Source organism: Lepisma saccharinum, chromosome 7, assembly GCF_977018435.1.
Source record: "Lepisma saccharinum chromosome 7, izLepSacc3.1, whole genome shotgun sequence".
Lineage (NCBI taxonomy): Eukaryota > Metazoa > Arthropoda > Insecta > Zygentoma > Lepismatidae > Lepisma > Lepisma saccharinum.
In genome coordinates, this window is record NC_139235.1 from 47,124,713 (window position 1) to 47,148,635 (window position 23,923).

At 39.1% G+C, this 23,923-nt stretch overlaps 1 protein-coding gene across 1 annotated transcript in view; it reads right to left on the minus strand.

The window, feature by feature from the left end:
- LOC145989840 (uncharacterized) overlaps positions 1 to 23,923 on the minus strand; it is a 300,187-nt gene that overhangs the window by 142,795 nt on the left and 133,469 nt on the right. The window contains exons 9-10 of the mRNA XM_083125242.1: positions 21,220 to 21,365; positions 15,068 to 15,224 (exon numbers count right to left, since the gene is read on the minus strand). Of these exons, the coding sequence (XP_082981368.1) occupies positions 15,068 to 15,224; positions 21,220 to 21,365 (303 nt within the window). The remainder of the gene's footprint in view (positions 1 to 15,067; positions 15,225 to 21,219; positions 21,366 to 23,923) is intronic.

Consider the following 23,923-nt stretch of genomic DNA (forward strand, 5'->3'; position numbering starts at 1 on the left):
GGTGCTGTGCTTGTCCGCCCATTCATTGTCAATATCTCAACTTCCATGGAGTGTATAGCAGCCACACCCAGATTCCCGCTATCCTCGGGAGTACCTCTATTATGTATAAAAATCTCAGTCCAATCAGAGCACTTTTAAAACTTCCTCGCTTTGGCGTGAAAAGTCCAGCTTCCTCTTAATGGAGGGTGGGAAAACAGGGGTGTGTGTGTGTGTGTGTGTGTGTGTGTGTGTGTGTGTGTGTGTGTGTGTGTGTGTGTGTGTGTGTGTGGGGGGGGGGTGTGTGTGTGTGTGTGTGTGTATATTATTTATACAGTCAGCTCTCTATTCTACGATGCCAGATATAACGACCCTTTTCCCGGGAACCATGAAAAATTTAGAAAAAAATTGAAAAATTTGGAAAAAAAGTTGAAAATTGAAGGAAATCGGGCGAAAAATGTGTTGTTTTTTTTTTCACTCATTCCCTTCACGAGCGCTCTACCGCTCACAATTTGGTCTGAACTAAATAGGCACCACCACACCGTGTGCTTCAGTGATATCCAATAGCACTTGACCTCTGCCCTCCCCTCCCTCAAGTGCACCAATGTTACCATGCACCCGACGGCTGCTACCTAACATGCCAGGCTTGTTTTGCCACGCTTGCTATTGGATACGCAAGAAGAGAAGATCAAATGTGCTTGGATGTTATTTTAAATCGACCTTGACTTGTTTCCTTGTCCTAAGAGCTGCTGAAAATTTGTGGGGGAGCAGCCCAAAATGACTGCTGGACTTGCAGTCTTTGCCAATGTGAATGGCAGGTCAAGCTCTTTCATCGATAAATACACCATCTTCAGAGAGAAGATCACAGGAATGTTCCAAAATACAGATGCGTGGCACCTGGAAGTCTGGCCCATCTGTCCAGCTCTGACCTAGAGTTCAGCAGGTTCCCGTGAGTGAGCAACTTTTGGCCTTGTAGCCGACAACTTCCGGTAACGGCTTTCATTCAAAACAAGTTCTTTGTTCCCTGCAACACTTCATAAAAAAGTGAAACTGTTAGAGATAATCAAAACCACATAGGTGAACTAAAGATTGTCAACCCGCTTAATGTGTTGTCATCCAAGTTTCCACAAAAGTTTACTTCAATCTTACGTGCATCAATGATTATGTTATGTTATGATTCATAACTCCCCATTTCCCACTTCATACATTTTCCTAATTGTGTCGATGTTGTAACATCTGCCAAAAAATTGTTCCGTTGGCTGACTGACTTACTTCTCCCTCTTTTCCTGTCAGCAAACATTGGGGGGGGGGGGGGGGGGTGCCGATTGTTTCAGTCACAGTTTTCTTGCTCGTGTATGCACACAGGTTGATTACAGGCGAGGGTGGAAGTGGACCCACCCCTCTTCTTTTCCTTTGACGTCTAAAATGGGGGAACCAGTTCTGGATATATTCTTGAAAACGAACAAAACCATAGAACAAGTAAAAAAAAAGAGTGACCCTCTCCCCCTTTCCCCAGATCATTCTCCGCCACTGGTGTGCACGGCAATGTTGATAATTGCAGAATTCAGGTCCTTTTTTTTTCCCTTTAAATGCTGTTGTCTGCATAGGAAATATTGCCCGTATTATTGTCTGTTGCATGGTAAAACTTAAAGCAAGGGTAATTTCTTTCTTCTTTACACTGCTGTTAAAAGTTCCGCCTTTGACAGTTGCGTTATCTTTAAAATGCTGGGATTTTTCTCTTCCGCCACCTGTTGCTCGAACTTCCAGCTGGTCTCCTTGTTTTTTCGATGCAGCTGGAGCCAGTGTTATGTCTAGCATCTGCAAAGCTCTTGCTTGCCGATAACAGCAATGACTCATCCAGAGCAAGGAAAGAGCTATTGTTTTGAATCTCACAAAGCTGTTTTGATCTGTTTTGATTTGACGATAATGAAATTCGATCTCCAGAAAGGAAAACAAGAGTTAAAATAACTTCATGTTCTGCGCCTTCTGATAAGCAAATCTGTAAATTTAATTCGCATCCACTTTTCTTCAGAACCATTCATGTGAAAAAAAAAAAAAAAAAGTGTTTAATGTATGAATGGTCGCCGAGACCGATTAAAAAGACATTATTCAAGGGAAAAACTTTTGGAGGAGTGGGTGTTTTACATCGAGAATACTCCTAAATCCAACATTAAATTGTCGATTAACGTGAGAGTAAATAACGATCTACCATTTTGATATGTGAAAATGCGCAGTTTCATAAAGCTTGTTTTCAGTTCATTTTATGCTGATGGGTTTATCGGGACTAAATATACAGTTTAAATGAAATTCAATTCCAAACCCGAATGATTATTGACTGTGACGCTGTTTCATAACGTGTCCTAAAATATGCATTGGGTGAAAACAGTTTGCAAGTTGCGTGTTTCCTTTTTCACGCTGGATTACAATGCAAGTCAAGGAAGGAGTTTGGACTGCTCCCTTGAATGGGGGGAGGAGGGTGAATGAAGTTGGTTGAAGCAAAGAAAACATGACTTTTTTTTTGCGATGTATTTTACACAGCCGAACCAGAACGAAAACTACAGTCCTGCCTTCCCCCCCCCTTTTTTTCCTAGAAAGGTTGTGTTGTTTCTCCGGAGAGATCCAATCTTACTAGTTAATCTTGTAACAGACAATGCTCCAGTAGACCCGTAAGAAATCCAACATTCATTCTGCCCGATTATCTCCCAACTTTTGCTGGTGCCAGTCTGACTGGTGTCAAGATTCTTCGAGTTTTGCTTGCAATAAGCGAGAGATTGTTTTCCTTTCCATAGGTCTCAGTGCAAACGGATTTCTCATGAACTAGAATTGTAAGAATATCCTGGAAAAGACTGTGCACAATTGAAAGAAAGTAACATTATTTTTTCTTTTTTTTGTGAAAACGTTTTCATGTTCTATTTCCCTTCTCACATAACGCATCCTGTGCATAACAGGTTATATAACTACCAGGATAAATGGTGTTACCATCTCCTCTTTGTGTCCGTTTGAGCTCTGTTTAAGCTGAAAATTGGTGCAAATTTCAATAACGACCCCTTCGAAATAACAACCCTTTTCCCGGGAACTGTGAAAGGTCGTTGAATTGAGAGTTGACTGTATTCAATACATAATCAATTCATCCACCTCATAACAAACCAACAGCAAAAATTATTTAATTTTTCTCTCAAATGTGCACGTTCCTTCTCCTTCCAACAATTGTTCATGCATTTAAGACAAAATCCATTATAAGAGAAGTCTTATTTCTCTCTCTCTGGAAATTTACAATTCATTACAGAAAACAATCATACTGTGAGTAAAGCGAACAAGAAATTTTTTAAACAATTCTATTTGCAAACTGAAAACAATATTGATTTAATAGGACGCAAATAATTTCACGAGGTGTCATGGCATTCTCTCTTTTACAACTTTTATCAATTAGATTGTTTGGTGGCCAGGGCTGACTTCCGCCGCTCTTTAGCTACTGCGGTTCTGAACATGACGATACTAAGAAAAGCAGGCATTGTGAGTGAAGGGAGCAAGAAAATTTTATGAAATGTATTTTTATTTGCATAAAATTTGAAATCGAGGGGGATAATTGCCCTTCTGCAGGTGCCCTTGGCCATCAATGTTTGCTCCCTTGCCCTCCTTAGAATTGATTTCTATTCAAGGTTGGGGGGAGGGATACCCCTGCCCCACTGTGGTTGTGCCACTGATATGCACACACAAATATAGTAACAATATGAAGTGTCTGTGTGATTCCAATGTATCCAAAAATTCTAATTTAATTAAACGGTATATTTAAAACATTTAATTTGAGGTCCTTAGTTTACATTTGCCATTTCACATACTCAGACTTGAAATACATCTACAAACATAAGTCACACAAATATTATGGTATATATTCTAACCTGCAAAAAATTGTTAATTGTGTAAGAATTTCAAACTCAAATCTACTTAATCATCTTCAAGAAATCTTATCTTGCAATAATCTTCCGTCTGTCAGATTGCTCTCCAAAGAACAGTAACAAACTTAACAGATCAAGAAAATTCTGTTTTATTTTTCACACATTATTTTCCTTCCTCCATAAAAATAAAAATTCAACTGTGAAAATCTCACCTCAGGGCATTTATCAATATGTATAAATTCAATAGGATTTGGATTAATAAAAGTTGCAATTTTTCACGTCTATGGAGAATAATTCAAGCAGAATTCACGCATAATTCCCGGAGCCAATAATTCACGCAGAATTCTGAGAATTCAAGGAATTCCCAGTGAGTAGCCACCTTGGCCTGCTTCTACTGCTCCAGAGAAGAAGTCCTGAGATAGTACCATCACCGAACTGGCACTAAAGCATGGATATACTGAATGTCAACTCTCCACATGGTGAAGCACAGCTGAAATCCATGTCAGACAACCTGCACCATCAACACAACCTGTTCCATCAATGCAACCAGATCCCAGTAACAAAGTTAAGTGGTTTGCCTTCCCCTACCATCCTACCACATCCAACCACCTTACCAAAGCCCTCTGCCCCTACAACATCCAAATAGCACACAAACCAACCTCCAAAATAGCTGACCAACTAAACAAACACAAACGATACTTCCTCTCCCCTCTCAATAACCCAGGTGTTTATGATGCTGAATGAGAGTGCAAGGCTCATTACATCGGCAGATCCATCAGGCCTATCAGAGAGAGAATCCAGCAGCACCTATCAAATAGAAAAATGGCCCAACACAACACCAGACTTCCAAAACATATCAAAGTCCACAACCATAAAATCCAAAAAGTGCATGTCAAATACAATGCACACACTCTCATAGACACAAAAATCAAAGAAACATGCCATCATGCGCTACAAACATGAACTCAACATAGATAGTGGTCAGTCACACCATGCTTGACTTCCCTTACTGCAGCAATTAACACCAGTGAACAGCAGACGACACATATGCAGACATACACGTGACAACAGCACACCTAGCGGTGATTTAGGAAGAAAATGACAACAGATTCAAACAATGATGCTGGCAGTGGCTACCAAAATTAATAGAAAATTACTTAAAACAGCTTCGCGGAAAACGTAAATACCTGAATTATCTGCTTTGATTGAACTCTTAATTGATGTAATTGGAAAAAAAGGAAAAAAACACAAACAGTGGAACCTCGACTTTGCATTTTCAAGCATAATATGATCAATCTTGATGGTCCCAACATAGCAAAACGGTATAAAATTTTCCTCGATTTTACATTTTCCCGCATTTTAAGTTTTTTTCAGCTTGGTCCCCTGAAAATTGTAAAATCAAGGTTCCACTGTATAAATATTGGTAGTTTGATCCTAAAAAATCATATTATATGTAAAGTATACATTCAAGATCTATCATTGGCCTTTCTTCATGACACCACAAGGCCTCTAATGTACCACATTTCACTGCTAAAGTGTTGCCACTGAATAATCACTGTACCCTGTTTTTACTCAAACATTTGGTTTACAACTAGTGTTGTATATGAAGGAAAACGACAACAGGGCTGTGGCTCGAAAATTCGACATGGTGAGGCAACTGTAAGAGAATGACGGAAGCAAGAAAAGATGGAAGGCATAATTTGTATTTACACTCAGGAAGTTATTTTGCCTTACATCTGGCGCGGCAAATACAGACGATACGCATCCAGTTTGTCACCAGATGCATGATCAAATTTTGTACACAGATTGTATTATGTTTTCATATTATATCGTTGTATTACATTGTAACTAATATTTAAGTAAATTGAGCACAAAAAGGAAAATGGAGGAACCAAAATTTCGGAGGAAACTGATGTGCTGGACTCAGTGGCGAAGCTCCTATGAGGCTTTTGAGGCTTAGCCTACCCAAAAAATGTTGAAATTAAAATGTTCTTGTACCCTGTAACAATCAAAGTTTGTTATAACGAATTAAACTATGTAATCTGAACGTTTGGTTCCGCAATCCTTCCAGATGTCTCGGCAGTCAGGCCAGAAAGAGGAGAGCGAGTTCGGTCCAAACTGTGAGGCTTTTGACGAAAAGCGTCGCGGTAGAAGGCAGCTACAGCCTGAGCTCTGTGTAGGTGGGAGGGGGAGGGTAAGGGGAGGGGACTGCCAATTTGCTGGGTGGTTTCAGCTGTCGTTTTCAAATACTCCTCTAACAAAAACACACGCTCCTCCACCGACAAACTGATCCTTGCAACTGGCATGATTATTTTGTTACCAGCACTGCTCGAAGTTCATTTCCTCGCCACGACTGCTAGCGCCACTCCCCAGTGCCATCTCTTGTGTCGTGTACAGCCAAGACCCTCGCAAACCAGCTTCCACAGAAATTATTAAATTATCATCATAACGACCGGCGAAAAAAATTTTGAAGTTTGGGTTCGGGGGCTTTTCGATCGCACTGTACTAGATGTTTTGCTGGACAATGTGTCAAGAGAAGGTACATGGCATCGGGAATGCAAGATGGCCACCACGGAGGTTCTGAGCATAAAATGGACGTACAGAGCTGCACCTTTTTGCTGGAGGTATTGTTACTTCTCAGGAGTACAGAGACGAGGTCCTCAACAACATGTGGCAGTCGACCCAGATTTAATCTTCTAAGGTGATAATACATGTGTATATCGAGCCAAATTGTTCGGTGAGTTTCTTGAAGATGAAGTTATCACCGCATGAACTGGCCACCGAGGTCTCTAGGAATAAATACTGTAGTGCATTAAGGAGATGAATTACAGCCTGCCAGCCTCCACCAAAGACATTTCCAGAGCTCCGCACTGCTCTTCGTGGGGAATGGAACCAGGTGCCTGTAGAGCTCTTGAACCACCTTTTACGTTGTTGCAAGGCTGTGTAGCTGTTCTGGATGATCACGCCCCATACAAACCTCTATTTCTTGTTAAGGAAGCGATCTTCAATTTTCTTATTTTTAGACTTTTTGTCTTCACGCTAAAAACAATTGTTAATTTATTTAATGTTTTGATTAATTTTCAATTTGTTTTGTGCAGTTCTGACACTTTATCCATAACACATTTTGTTATATCTTCGCATGCTTAAATTTTGGACACTACTGTAGTTACAAAATTATAATAATATATTTTCACTTGCTATTTATTAACAGATAAGGACTGGAAAATTCTGATAAATGAACTCTAAATCAGGATATGGACAGTTTTTATGCTCAGAACCTCTGTGGTGGCCATCTTGAATTCCTGACGCCATGTGCCTTCACTTGACACATTGTCCAGGGAAACACCTAGTATTATACTTATGATTGCATGCCAAATGGTCAAAATGACTTCTGAAGCACATAAGGAGACATGGTCGATTATCTTTGTTAATGTCTTTAGAGGCAGCCATCTTTCATGTATAACGTCACACAGGCCATGCGCCAGTGGTGGCTGGCCAAGTGCAACAAGTGCAGATGTTTTCACCTAATTTTCGAATTAAGATTGACATTTTTCATTTGGTTGTTAAATTAAACTATTTCCCAGCAGAACGCACACGATAATACTCAAATAATACGCCGCTTGGCATTACACACGTGAAGAGTTTGTCGTAGCATAAAGAAACCAAGGGTAGATGCCGCCAGGTTGCAGAAGACTTTAGCTAGTTGTCATGGCAACGGTGACATCATCTAGTGTTGGCCTTGAACGGGTGTTGCCTTGTACATGCAGCAGTTCTCTCGTCGACAGAAAACATTGCTTCCAGTGGTTGTGGCAAAATTGTTGCATTCTTGCAAGATCTTGTTCCGTGTGTGTGTGTCTTGCGTTTCCTATCGTGTGTTGTGTTCATGTGTTGAGCTGTGGTTTGTACAATGAACCCAGTAAATGACTTAGTGTGTAATTTGTTACAGAACCATTTTCCAGATGGACAGATGAAGACAAAAAAGACGTTTTAAATTGTGGGCGGCCCACTGACATTCTTCAAATATCAGTTAAGCGAGAGAACAAAAAGGCAGGGAAATCGTACAACATTAAATTTAAAAGTTCCTGGTTTGCAGACTTTCCTTGGTTATGTAGTAGTCGATATTTGCAATCATTGTTCTGCTGGCTTTGTTTACTGTTTAGCAACAAATACAATGTGTGGAATAAAGAAGGTTATAACGATCTTGTCAATATAACGCGTTCTCTGCATAAGCACTATGATTCGGTGGAACATTTAAAGTGTAAGTTACAATTCAAAGTTTTTTTCATTTTTTTTTGTTTTTTCATTGCCTATAAATGTACTTCTTCACCTGTTATATTAGGCATGAGCCGCTACTGCCATGCGCCACAACAGTAGGCAGTAATTTTTTGCCCTTTATATGCCAGAATGTCAAGTAAAGTGTACACTATTGCTTAGAATCCTTGCAGAAAAGGGTATGGAATTATTTTACTGGATATATCTCCATAACAATGCAAGATATGAAAAAACCTGTAAGAATAATTTTTGTTCCGTTTTAAATTCTAAACAAAATATATCTCTATGCAAAATTGTCAAAAACCATGATTAAAGGAGTTATGATCGATTCCATTTGTTGGTGCGTGGTGAAGCAGTAGCCATCTTGATTTTAAGATCCCCTAGAAATGTTAGGCCCGGTATGCCAGATGTCTACCCAAGATTTTTTCCTTTCTTTAGGCATGCCCTAACAGGATCAAAAGAGAAAACTCGTCCACATCGAAAATTTCGTTGGGTCTTATGGCTAGGAATTGGAAATATACGAGGCGCATCCAGAAAGTAAGTTTCCCTATTTTTAAAAAAAAACAACAACACAGTTTCAGGAAACCATTTATTGGCAACAGGTACAGCAAAGGTTCAGCTATTTTTCAACCTAGCAACCACCAGAATTGAGACACTTGTCATATCGTGGTATCAACTTTTGGATCCCACTGTCGTAAAACTCTGCCGCCTGTGAATGGAACCAGCGTGTGACAGACGTCTTCAGCTCTTCGTCGTTGCCAAAACGCTCACCGGAGGACAGGGATTTCTTGAGGTGCAAGAAAACGTGAAAATCGCTGGGAGCCAGATCAGGACTGTAAGGTGGATGATCAAACAACTCCCAGCCAAATTCCGTCAAAACAGCTGCTGTGCGCCGAGCCGTATCTGGACGAGCATTGTCATGGAGGAGCACAACACCTGCAGTAAGCATACCATGCCTCTTGTTTTGAATGGCACGTCGCAATTTCCTTAGTGTTTCACAGTAATGGTCAGCGTTCACCGTTTCACCTCTGGGGAGGAAGTCAATTAGCAAAATGCCCTTCCTGTCCAAAAACACGGTGCACATCACTTTCTGTACCGACAGCGTCTGTTTGAATTTCTTCTTGACCGCAGATCCACTATGCCGCCAATGCATTGACTGCTGCTTGGTTTCCGGGGTGAAGTGCGAAATCCACGTCTCATCGTCCGTGACGATCCTGTCGAGGAAATCATCGCCGTCATCATGGTACTGTTGCAGGAATGTCAGTGCTGCTCCTGAACGTTTCATTTTGTGTTCGGGTGTCAGGTTTCTCGGCACCCACCTGGCACATAATTTTGTGAACAGAACGTGCTGCATGACAATCTCATGCAACATGGATCGCGATATCTGCGGAAAAAGGCTACTAAACTCCGTAATCGTGAAGCAACGGTTCTCTACGATGCGCTGCCGCACCAGCTCAACCAGATCATCAGTGATGAGTAAAGCCCGGATTTTTATGTAATATCAACCCCTAAAATATGTACATAAATATGTAATAAAAATGTCTGAAATATGTAAAAAATATGTAAATTCATAATGAAATATGTACTATAAATATTTATTCCAAACGCTACTTCCTATTTTTGTTACATTTTTTCCTCACAAAGGGATATGTTTATTTCAAAAAGACTTACAAAAATTGAAGTTACAATATTACAATGCTTACATTAAGTATTTTTTATGTTCTTATAGAGCAAAAATATTAACCACAATTTGAATATATTCAATATTTAATATACAATGTCACCAGGTACCATTCAAAATGTTCAGTAATAAATTTTCGTTGCCCAAATTTTTCACTCAAAAAGCACTTACAAAAATTCAGGTTACCTTTGATCTTGGGGCAGGCACTGTATTTAATTATTTAACTTACAATATGTTACCAGGTACATTTCCAAATGTTCAGAAGTAAATGTTTGTCGCCGATCAGATAATATGTTCTTGTACGCAGAGAAACTTCTCTCCACGTCACAAGAAGTAACCGGAGCGTACTTCAGGAGGTGAATGTGGTCGGGAGAAATATCATTGGGAGGGTTAACTGTTTCACCATTGAGAATGCAGCTCACTGTAAATAAGCTGACGTAACCTGGGTTTATTTCAGTCACTGCGTCAAATTTTCTTCGAGCTTTCTCTCCCACATCTCCTCCAACAGCAGACAGTTTCTTTCTGGCATCCTCATATATATCCATGGCTTCCAGGAGAGGAAGCCCAACAGTTTCAAGTTATTTTTATGCTTGTATCAATCCAACCAAAATTGCTGTTTATGTATGCCATATCGCAAGCAAGTTTGGTGTCCTTGAAGAGATTTTGAGCAGTGCGTACCAATACAGCTGAGTCCGCCGAAAATGAGTCAAGCACAGATTTCACTTCTTCAAAATGTTCGTTGTAAAACTTACTTGCCTGGATCCAAGTGCCCCATCTAGTAAGAATAGGTTCCGGAGGAAGTGGTACATCTGGCAATTGTTCCTTGTAAACTTGCACACGTTGTGGTGCCTTCAGAAACACCTTTTTCGTGGAAGAAATAAGTTGGTTGACTTCCAGGAAATTGCCTCTCACCTCCTCAGCAATGCGTTGGAGAGCATGTGCCAAGCAAGTAAAGTGGATCAAGTTAGGATAAAACACTTTAAGTGCCGTAGCAGCTTTTAACATGTATGACGCACTGTCTGTGAACATGAGAAGAACTCTCTCTTCTTGTACGCCATCCGGATACAACAATTTAAGACTGTCATTCACAAATCGTGCTATGGTGGAATGATTAGTACGCTCTATAACTTTGCATGCAATGAGATGTGGTGTAGATGGAGAATCAGCAATTAGCATTCCAACAATGAAATTACTTACATACCGTCCCAAAGCATCAGTTGTTTCGTCGATGGAAATCCACACATAGGAACTGCCTACTTCTGCCCTAATTAATTCTAAAGTTTCTTTGTAGGAATGTGGAAGATATCGCTTTCGAAGGGTTGACTCGTCAGGAAGTTTACGGCCACAATAATTTTCCAGAAAATCCCGGAACTTCGGTACTTAAATTTTATACCAAGGGATGTTTGCTGCAATCATTGCTTCACACATTTCCTTGTAAAACACACTGAATGAAGAATCCTCTTGCATCTGGGTTAGTAAAACTTGCTTCTTTTCACTCCGTAGTTGTTTGTTTTTCACATGAAGTGAAGTGCGAACATGTTGATCTAATTGAGACTTCATAGTGCACCCAACTTTTTTATCGCACACTCGACAAAAAATAACTTTACCATCCATAGTAAATGCATCATCGACTGCTATCCAAGATCGCAACTTTTGAGATAACGAGGAGGTAGGCGGAGCCATTCCAGCTTTCTACGGCTAAAACACTGTTTAAATACTGAGGCAAGCTCTTCTTAAAACTCCAATGGTTAAAATGAAAAGGCGACGAAATATATATACGAAATTCTACAATACTTCATTCAAGATTTGTCGCCGCCGGCTGCAAAAATCAAAACGATCACAACAATGTACGGATGAAAGGTAAGTGCCTCTCAGCTTTGTACTTGCCGCCTTCCATTGTTGGTTCTCTTCGTTCGCTGTGTGTTGCTTGCCGCTCCATGTTACAAACTGGAAACTGAAACACTGTCGAATCTTGATGTAATTGTTACGATGCGGCGAATCAACGAACTGCTATGTACGTACAACGAAGGCAAATCGCACTTTTAAGTTACTATATTTTTTTAGACCTGGAAATGGGGAGGGGAAGTGAGAAGATACTTTTTTAACTAGTAAGCCAAAAGTTCATTGGATTTTCCTCTTAAGGACTGTTTTATGTAAAAAATATTTCATATCTTAGGAATATGTAACATTTAGTAAAATATGTAAAAATATGTAATATAAAACTTCACTGTGACATCTCTATATTCGTCAATATATTTTAATTCCACGCTTGTACATATAAAGGAAAAAATATGTAATTACATAGAAATCCGGGCTTTAGTGATGAGGGACGGATGCCCACTGCACTCTTCATCATGGACACTTTGACGACCTTCCGAAAACTGCCGACACCAGCGACGCACCATCTGCTTACTCATAATGTTCGGCCCATAGACCTCACAGAGCTGACGATGAATGTCAATTGGCGCAATGCTTTGTGCATTCAGGAACTTTATCACCGACCGAACCTCGCATTTGGCGGGAGAAGGAATACGAGCTTCCATTTCGGACCACTGCTGCCTCGCTACTGGCATGCGGCGGGAGAAGGAATACGAGCTTCCACTTCGGACCATTGCTGCCTCGCTACTGGCGCCGGGCGGGATCTGTCCGCCTGGCATATGATTGATACGTCTTAGCTCTGCTGCGCATGCACAATTTACATGGCTCATTATGTTTACTTTCACGGGAAAAAAATAGGGAACTTACTTTCTGGATGCGCCTCATAAAATATTCCTTAGAATCCTTGCAGAAAAGGGTACAGAATTCTTTCACTGGATATATCTCCATAACAGTGCAAGATATGAAAAAAACTGTAAGAATATTTTTTGTTCAGTTTTTAATTCTGAACAAAATATGTCTGTATGCAAAATTGTCAAAAACCAATATTAAAGGAGTTATGATCGATTTCTTTTGTTGGTGTGTTAAGCGGTGGCCATCTTGAATTTATGGGTTCCTAGAAAATTTGGGCGAATTCTAGCAATCCTTCCATGCACTGGTAGGCATTGCCCTACGATGTGTGGATGCAGGAGGTACTTTGAATGATCCAAGGTAAGTAACTTTCTATGAAGACTTGTTTCTTTTTTACAGCACCAGTCTCGATTTCAAATTGCCGCACTGTGTATGTCCACGAGCTATATTTTTACATTGCTATGCACACAAATTAAATCTAGTGCTGCTACATTGTTCAAAAACAATCAAACAAGTCAGGCTTTTCATTTATAATCTTGCAGCTTTCCATACATTTTTCAGTAAATCCTCAAAGAGAACAGTACTCTTAGAAAGTAAAGGATTCAGATTGTCACAAACATGTAGTACCTGCTGGAATTTTAATTCCCAAGCAGTGCATACAATTTATGGAAAATACAATGAGCTGAAAGACATTTTCCAGACAATTACAGACAATATTGAAGATTTGGTTGCAAATTCGTTCAATTGTGCCTCGGGCCTGCTAAATACACTTAATAAAATGCAATTTATTTTCCTGCTTTGCCTTTACAAATACATTTTTACATATATAGACGACCTTTTTGCACTCCTTCAATACAAAGTTGCATCAGACATAAATATGTGTAACACAGAAATCAAGAAGACCATCGAGGTAATAAGGAATATGAGATCAGAAAATACTGTGAAATTATGTGTTGAAAACTCTAAGAGGATTTGCAGTGAAATAAATGTAAATGAACAAGACTTTGTGGCTCTCAGATGCTTGGACGAAATCTTGGACACACTGACTGTACAAATGGAAATACGTTTTGGAGATCTTGAAAAGATAAAATTTGTTGAATTGCTAGACCAAAATAACCTTCTGTCCACATATCCATTTTTCAACAAAGAACGATTAGAAAATGAATTAAAGAATATCTATGCTGATGAAGAAAAGCATTTACCTCCTGCAGACCTTCTAAAATTCATAGTTAGCAATGATCTTCAAACAATCTACAAAGAAGTAACACAACTTATCAAGTTGGTCTTAACATTCCCTGTTACAAAAGGTTTCCTCCGAAAGAAGTATGAGCACCCTCAAGAGAGTAAAAAATTATTTCCGTAATTCAATGAAAAATGAAAGATTAAGTTCTCTCAGTACAATAGCCATTGAAAAAAAAACTGGTTAAAGAACTTTCTATTGATCAAGGATGCAAGGAAAGAGTAATTGATACTTTTGCGACCAACAAGAATCGACGCATGGACCTGCTGTATAAAAAAGTATAAGGTCAGCAGATTTTTCAGCCTACCCAGTATTTACGCCTTAGCTTTGCCACTGGCCCTGGTATGTATTTATAGGCACCAGGGCATCAAGCTCTTTCAGGGATCTCCCCCCCACTTTTCTTTATGTGTGTTTTTATATATATTACTGCTAAAGAAATCCAACCTTGCTGTCTAACCTAACCTATTTGCACAAAACTATGAAGACGAAGCTGGAAACACCTTATAGTAAAAGTTTTACACACTGGAAGCAATTTTTAATGGAATTGTTTATGATGATTTCCTGCAAAACATCGAAAGAAACTCAAGGGCATAATTTGTATTTGCAGCTGTTGTACATATGTGTTATACACAATTATCAAGAGTCAATAGCAATTGTGCGGGATTTTTTTTGGGGGTTATTTTTCTCGTGACAAATACTGCTGGTATACATCCTGTATGATGGGAGATGCATGCTCAAATTCCACCAAAATGTTGCGGCTTTTCTCTGTGTTGCCTAATGTTCTAATGAATGACCCTTTCACTTTTATGTGTGTTATGTGTTTTTTTTTTCTTTTTAATTATCATTGCTCAAGAAACCCAACCTTGTAATTTGCACCCGTTAATATACATGTGTTGTATGTAGTAACATAGTGAAAACATGCGTAGTTTCATGTTGGCTGTTCGAATTATTCTGTGCATAAAACATGCCACAGTTTTTGGGGGCAATAATTTTGGAAAAAAAGTGCACATTATACATGTGCAAAAACTGTAAGCAGGTAAGAGGAGAAACTGATAATGCAAAAGAAGAATGGATGAAGCAAAAATGTCAAAAATTAGAGTTGCAAAAGAGCCAGCTAGCTTTTTGGAATGGATGTTTAATAAAAGCTGGCCTAAAAAAAGAAATAAATAAATAAAAACTTTACATTATTGGAATCAGTGAAAGTTTTATGTCAGTTCACCTTTAAAATAAATTTAATAAATAAATATTTCTTAAAGCTAATATTTCTATATTTACCAACAAAATATGTTCTCCAAACAGAAGTTGGTGCATTAGTATTGTTGGTTGTGCCAAGAGTTTCCTCTCTTGCCATTTCTTCTAAGATATCATCATTTACATGAGCAAAAACTGCATTTCCAGGTTCAGAGCTTCTCACCTTCTTTATGGGCACAATCTACAACAGAAGTTAGGACTTATAAAATAAATAAGTTAAGACTTCCAAAGTAAGTATTCTTCAAGCAATATAAAGAGAAAAACATTCAATGGAACCTCAATTTTACGTTTCCCAGGAACCAATGGAAGAAACTTAAAATGAGGGAAAATGCTAAATCGTAGGAAATTTTAAAAGATACCTGTGTGTTCAAGCTTTGAAGATTAAATGTATAATTGGGAAAATGTAAAACTTTGGAATGTAAAATTGAGATTCCACTGTAGTTGGGCTAAACACAAAAAGGTCTTAGACTAAACGATTATAATGTATGAGGTGTGACAATTAATTCCTGGAATGGCTTTGACATGTAATGAAGGAACTAAAAATGGAACTCATTGTTCACAACATTTCCAAAGTATTTTTCAAAATGTATTGAAATCGTATAACTTATATGATCTAAGAAAATAACTATTTGTTCTAAAAGTCTCACTGTCAAAATCTTACCAACTTGCAGAAGAAGCTATGAATGTGTAAAACTAAACTCGAAGGTACTTACAAAACATTTTTGAAATGTTCAATTCTCGATATTTTTATCCTGCATTTATAAGATCTACATAAAAAAAAACATACAGGCTCAAACAAAAGGAACTGAATGTTGTCAATTTTCAATATTGTTATTTTTACAACTTGGATATTTCATATCGGCAGGCATTGCAATGATTTCAGCTTGAAAATAATTTGCATCTTGAACAACATACAATCGTTTTATCATTCTATTTTCCTCCACATTCACAGGTGGCGTGCCATGATTTAGGGCAGAAAACATCCCACGCACAGTACGGAGTGCTGCCTGAGGGAAACAGTGATCACTTCAGACGCATGTAAGCAACTGATAGAACACCAGAAACAAATGCACGAACGCTTCTATGTTTTTGGTAGAATAGTATAGACAGGTTAGTTAGTGCTTTACTGACCATTATTGCATGGGAAAGAGAAAGCCATGCAGGTTAGGGTGTGATAAAATAGTTTCTGTCCAAGAGTTTCATTACAAAAATGGACCGGACCATCCACCTTATTTCGAGACTTCATAGATAAATTTAAGACAGAGACAGATTGAGAGAGCAACAGTGTGTGTGTGTGTGCGAGTGTCAGTCAGTCCTCAAAGTACAAAGCGGTAAAGATTTGGTGACATTCCTGACACCTAGTGCAAGGAATTCTGAAAACCAATTTTCAAGACTGTTTCTGGCAGCGACACAGTCGTCTCACACAGTGCATAGCTTCACATTTCATTTCAGATATTTCAAATGTGACAGTAGCCGCTGGTGCATCAATAAGCAAACTTTGTTATTACATGGCCAGTCTTGGAATTAATTTGTCATACCTCATATTCATGTTTTTGCATATTTAAGATAATTTTTCTACCCCTTTATGTCATTTGTGATGAAGGGAGCAAATATGAGTAGATGAAATACAAGATACATTTTTCTTGTAGTAGCAACACTGTTGATATATGCTTGTCAGTTGTTGCTGGGGCAAAAGACAATCATGTCTTGTTTAGTCTTTGATTTGAATTTAAAATTTTGGGTGCGTCAGCACTAAGGCTATTTTGCACCCGTCACATTATACTGGGTCCAGCCCCTTATCGTTACAAATAACAACTCTTAACGTTGCAGAACTAAAATCATAAAATATTAAAATCTTCTGACTTTCGTTAAAAGCTGAGGCTGTAAAGGAGCACTCAGCACACATAAGGACAAAAGAACAGGACAATACAAACAAAATTATACTGGCCATGGGGCCAGTCGCCAGAGCCTCGTTAGTCTGCAGTCCAGGGTGTACTAACGTGGAAGTGAGGTTGACATTTCGGTGTACTATGTGGAAGGTCACCCTTTACACCCCTTCTTGTTTAGTCTTGTACTACAGATTGTGTGTAGGTGTTTGGTGCTGAATAGCAGTGGTCAGAAGTAGCAAGCTACTTGTAGCGTCGCTACTGTAGCTAGCTACAAAATTTGTAGAGGTAGCTGTAGCGACGCTACATTTTGAAAATTGTAGTTGTAGCGGTAGCAAAGCTACAAAATTCCTGTAGTTGTAGCGAAAATTTCGCTACAGCTACATTTTTTCTCAGCATTTTGAGATGAATTTTGAATGTGGCAACAGCGTCAGAAAAAATCGACAATAACCCTTAATTTTGCAGGAGGTTCATAAAGACAGTCTATTTCATGGAGATACAGATTATCTAGACTGTAGATTATAGATATCTGCGTAATTTATTTAATTAGTATATGAATAATTCAGATATCCAGATAACTAACTGACATATATGAATATATTCCTGCTAACAGCTACGTTTTTTAGCTGCATCGCTATTTTGGGGAGAAACATGCCTCGTTTGCTGCACCACTGGAAAAAATGCCTCGTTTGCATCACCCCCGGAACAAATCCTGTGGATATCCATGGTGTAAGAGACACCAAAATGTCATTAATTGCTGTGTAAGATGCAACTTGCAGTGCAGAAACGAGCGATGGATTTTCTACTGCACTGACAAGGGAATGGTGCCATCAATAAATGGCTCAGTACGTTAACAGCATTGATCATCGTCAGTATATAGGATCTCGCCAGCAATAAATTATTGTTACAGGAATGATAAGAGTTTCTGGAAATACAATTAATTTCGCGATAGTATTTGTTCACAAATTTTAAAATTACAATACGTTTAGAACACTCAGGTTTACATGACAGTTTCCTCAATAATTTTATCATATTGCAAAAAGTATGTATGTTTCCTGCAGAAACAACAATTTTCTTTAGTTAATTGATTGATTGATTGATTTGGTGTTTTAAGTCCACTTTATGCACGGTAAGGTTAATCGGACTGGACCTACAGTTTAAAGTGGGATCCGAACCACTATGTGCCTCCACCGGGTATCGAACCCAGGACCCCTTGAATACAAGGCGATGACGCTACCACTGCTCCATCGGGGAGGTCTTTCTTTAGTTAATATACATAGTTTTCAAATTTATATATTTCTCCCACTTTTGCGTCACTTTTCTGTAACTTTTGCTAATCATGACATCATCATCCTTCGCCGTTTCCTGCCTCTGGCTGGGTCAGCATAAAAGTCAAGCCTCTCCATTTTTCTGGTCTCCCACCACTCCCCTCTTTCCACAGTGTTCCAATCTTGTCCTCTTGTCCTAACACTCTCCACTATCTGCTCTTTCCACTGACATCTTGGTCTCCCCCTTGGCTTTATTCCCACTCCTTGTAAATGGTAAGTTCTTACTGGTAGTCTTTCTGCATCCATCCTCTTTATTTTCATTTTACTTTCATTACTTTATTTTTCTTTTATTATTTTATTTTTCATTTATATTTTTTAATTTTTTAATTGTATACAATTTACTGCAAAAAATGATCCCTGTAATTACTGGTTAAGTGGAAGAGAAGGCATTAATGCCTTAACTTCGCCATGTAAACAAAGTCGTAAATAAATAAATAATAAATAAATGTGTCCAAACCACCTTATCTATGCCTGATCTATCCTGTCATGAAGCTTCACCACACCCACTGTCTGTCGGATCTCCTCATTCCTTATTCTATTCCTTCTAGTCTTCCTCAAAAAGCTCCTTAAAAATTTAATCTTCACTGCCTGCATCTTTTCTTTGTCTCTCTATGGCATTGTCCAAGTATCTGCTCCATATGTAATTATTGGCACATAGTATGTGTTATATATTACCTTCTTGCATTTCATAGGTACATCCCTGTTCCATATTAATTTTCGAACGCTTTGATATAGTCCACCACCCAATTGTCTTCTTTTGTTTACCTCCTCATCTATTCTTCAACTCTTCTCAATCATGACAATGAGGATGAATGGTTTATTTAATTATTCTCTTATCTATAGTCGCTTTCTGCCATTTTCGGCTAATTGTGAGAACGAGGAAGAATGATGAATGATGAGTAGTGTGGGGAATGGAGAATCTCATCCTCCCAACTTGGCGTTTTACCTAGTTTTAGTTTTGAGTCCATTTTATGCATAGATAAGCTGATCGATACTGGATCCTAACCACTATGTGCCTCCGCTGGGTATCGAACCTGGGGCCCTTTTGTAGTCAAAGGGCTCCAGGTACTTTTCAATCAAAATGCTGACTTCATATCAGTCTATAAAAAATGAAATATTTATTCTAAAGAAAAATACGTTGATGTGAACATAAATACGTAATCCTACCAAATTTTATGTGTGTATAGTTGTAATCATTAATTTGGGTAACACCCTAATTGCAATATTCATGTATCAAATTTGAATTGATATGCCACTTGCATAGGTATGGTATTCTCAAAAACTATAGTAAAAATAAGTAACTGAAGTAACACTGCTATCAAAATTATCGAATGACTGGAATCATGATAATAAATAACAGAATCTATTTACCAGTATAGATCCACCAAGCTTTCTGAAACCTCGGAAAATATGAGAACTACAGGCTTCCCCGTAGCTTTAACTAGCGACACTAGTGCCACAGCTCCCGTGCTAGGGCTTCAGATGAGTTGGTGGATCTATAGTAGGGGATTTTTTAAATACCCATATGGTTGTTTTAATTTTTTTTATGCAGAAGTAGCGCAAAAAGTAGCGAGTAGCGAACAGGAGTAGTATAGCGAGCTACTTTTTGGTAAATGTAATTGTAGCTGTAGCGAAGCTACATTTTGGAAGAGTAGCCGTAGCTGTAGCGAAGCTACTTTTAAAATGTAGCTTTCTGATCACTGCTGAATAGTACTGTTGTGTGGTAGTTAGAAGACGATAAAGTGAAGTGTGTGTATAATACCACCCTGAACAATGTTCACGCGTGAAGAACAGCGAATATTCATCAAATTTCAGGTTGCACATGGAAGGAATGCACGGCAAATTCACAAGGGCTTACGCGATGCATGTGGGGACCATGCTTTACCGTTGCCAGATGGGCCAAAGCATTTGAAAGTGGTCATGAATCAGCTGCGAAAGAACATGGTGGCGGGCATTCTCACATGGCAACAGATCAACACACAGATGTCATACAGCATAAGTGGTGCACAACGTACTGCAACAATGGGATTGGGAGGTGTTGGAGCACCACCTTATTCTCCTGACGAGTCCCTGCGAATTTGATTTCGTTCCCAAGATGAAGGAACCACTGAGGGGGAAACGCTTTCCAGACGTCCCGAGCATCATTTCGGCCACAGGGCAGTCTCTGAACACACTGGCACGAACAGGAGCTATTTGATTTGATTTGATTTTAAAATTATTGGGTGCGTCAGCACTAAGGCTATTTTGCACCCGTCACACTATACGGGGTCCAGCCCCTTACCGTTACACGTAGCAACTCTAACGTTGCTTAATTAAAATCATAAAAGATTAAAATGTTCTGACTGTTGTTAAAAGCCGAGGCTGCAAAGAACACTCAGCACAAATAAGGACAAAACACAGGACAACACAAACAAAATTATACTGGCCATGGGGCCAGTCGCCAGAGCCTCGTTAGTCTTTAGTCCAGGGTGCACTACGTGGAAGAGAGGTTGACTTTTGGGCGCCTACGTGGAAGGTACCCCTTACACCCCGAACAGGAGCTATCAATGGCATCTGACGACTGCCAGATGTTTGGAAACATGTTCACACAGCAGCAGGAGATTACATTGAAGGATTGTAAAGGATTCCAGGTATGTATCTTCTTTCATGTCTCTCTCTCATGTTGCCACTACAAGCAAAATGGCCCTCGTACATAAAATGACATGTAAAATTGAATATACAAAAGAAAAGAAACTACAAACGCCAATGCTTGCGACACCAAAATCTAACAACTCTCATATCTCCAACAGATGGTTTCTTAAAAGAGCACACTTCGTTTAATCATCATTTCTTTCATTTGTTTCAACCACATTAAGGTATGTAAATGAATTTCATACATCATGTTGAACTAACTGGGTTGGTAACAGAACTTAATCCTTGATGGCTAGTATGCATCTTTAGAAGTGTATCTACACATACAAACCTCTTTACAGTTATTAGTTTCCTCATCTTCTTCAAGTATGTCATCTGGAACATTGTGGAAGTTGCTTAATACAATTACACTCCGTGATGGACTTTTGTCATATATTTGCTTGTTAAACAATTTTCTTGTCTTTCTTCTAGAAAGCACTGGGAAATAAGCAAAAATTGGTTTATTGAAATGCACAAAAAGAAACTTATTTATGACATAATAATAATTCGTGTAACATTCTTGAGTTGAGCTAATATTAACATAACTTCAGAAAGAACTACCTAGTCATATCATAAATTCTGTTACAAAGTTTAGACAGGGATGGCAAGATTGGTTGGCAAGGTAACCCCGCAATGTTGGATCAAACAACAACCAGCATCATTGTGTGTTTGACTGTGGTAGTGGAAAGGTGAATTTCACTGTGGGTCGAATGGAGTGGGGTGTATACGAGAACCCTGTGGCAGTAATCGCATTGCACAAAGTTGGCATATCACCATCGGACATTTTCAACACCCTGAAAAAGCTGAATATCAGCAGGATGTTCGTGCATCGGACCATCAACAGATACTGTGACACAGGGAAAATTGAGGACCACCCCAGGAAAGGTAAACCTCGCAGTGTGAGGAGCCAGAAGCTCGTGAAAGCAGTGGCGGTGCAGATTCGATGAAATCCTGTCAGGAAACAAGCAGTGATGGCTCGAGAGGTGAACATTTCGAAAATGTTGATGTCACGTGTGCTCCGAAGTGACCTAGGACTCTGCGCTTATCGGCGAAGTACTGGTCACTTCCTCACTCCACAGCTTAAGGTCCAGAGGGAGCAGAAAACAAAAAGACTCCTTCAGCGTTATGCAAATGGTGGCCACAGAAGGATCCTTTTCACGGACGAAAAAATCTTCGATTGAAGAGTCTTAAAAATCATCAAAACGACCGTGTTTATGCTTAGACATCCCAGGAAGCTCGTGAAAACATGCCACGGATCCTCAGAGGCCATCATCCCGCCTCAGTGATGGTTTGGTGTGGGGTTTCATACAATGGCACAACTTACCTCCACTTCTGTGAACATGGTGTGAAAACATCTGCAAAAGTGTATCAAATGACAGTGTTGGAGCCACTTGTGAAATTGTTGACCTGCACCATGTTCAACAATGAGCCGTGGAGCTTCCAGCAGGACTGAGCACCGGCTCACAAGGCAAAGATCACACAGGAGTGGCTTCAGAGGAATGTACCTGATTTCATTGCTCCGGCTGATTGGTCCTCCAGCATCCTCGACCTCAGCCCATTTGACTACAGCTTGTGGTCCGTTTTGGAGGGCATGGTCTGTAGGAAGAGGTATCCAAACCTTACGAGTCTCGAGCATTCTCTTGTGAAAACAGTGGCGGACTTTCCCCTCGAGACCATGCGTGCTGTGATTGATGACTGGCCTCAGAGACTTCGGGCCTGTGTGAAGGTCATATGTGGCCATTTTGAACAGTGACTGATGATCTGTGTTGACAAGACCTGTACCTTTGTAACATCCAAATATTAATACCTTAGCTTGCTCACTGTGCCTGTAGTTCATTATTAACTTTGTAACAGAATTTATCACATGACTAGGTAGTTACAAACTAACTACTAATACTGTAAATATATCCAATGTAATTTTTATGCTGAGTTATTTATAATTATTGTTACTTTGTGATAATGCCCAAATGTCAGCATTAGGATTCTGTAATGTATTTAGAAATTCCTAGTTGTATTTTTCTAACTTTCCATCACTTTTTGCCTTTTAGGCTAATCACAATAATGAAAATGAATGAGAATTAAAAATGATTAGATGGAACTGATAAAGGGACCCTTTACAAAGAATGCCTAATGTCTAATGTCTATAGTCGTTTTCACGTTCAGAAGACACAACGGCGCTTATGGAGAAACCGCATAGTGTTGCTAATACAGCGCTAGCTCATGTCGCCGGGAAATAATAACCTTACTTCACAATGAAGGTGTTACATATTTTGTATATATAATGATAATTATATGTCATTATTAATATTAATATTATACTGTGAACGTATACACGTTACCCTTTTCACTATGATCCATTGCGATCACTACACGCGCGAGTGTAATGCACGAATGACACTTCAGAAATCACTTAAAAAAGTAAAAAATCACTGAGCGCTCACACAACTGAAAACACTTCTACCAAAAAAAAAAGTCTAAACAGACCAAAGCAGATCTCTCACTCAAGTAAGGTGAACCTGGCACATGGGTTAGATTCAAGTTGCAACCCAAACAAACAAATGAGTTATGGCCCACTTGAACTGATAAGACGTCAATGACTCAAGCAAGGCATGTCATATTTCTATCTTGAAGCCCCATATTTTGTCACGTGTTGGAAAGCCTTTCAAAGGTTAATATGGTGTCTATGAATTTATGTGTACGTTGGAAACTCAAAGGTGGTCTTCATTTCAATATTAATGTCGACAGTAATATAAAGAAAAGCAACGTGTATTTGCGACAGCACTAATGTTGCTCACAACAGCAGCATTGGAAATAATGGTCAATTATTAAATTTAAGTAATTGCAAATCTATTATAACAAACTGCATGAAGTTAATATTTTTACAGAAGGGAAATAAAATAACAACTCGAAAACTTGGTGGTGATTAGCTGGAATGCTGCGATGAGTCAGCTCAAGATGGCCAGACAACGTCTCCTTACTTCGCACGCGGTTCGGGT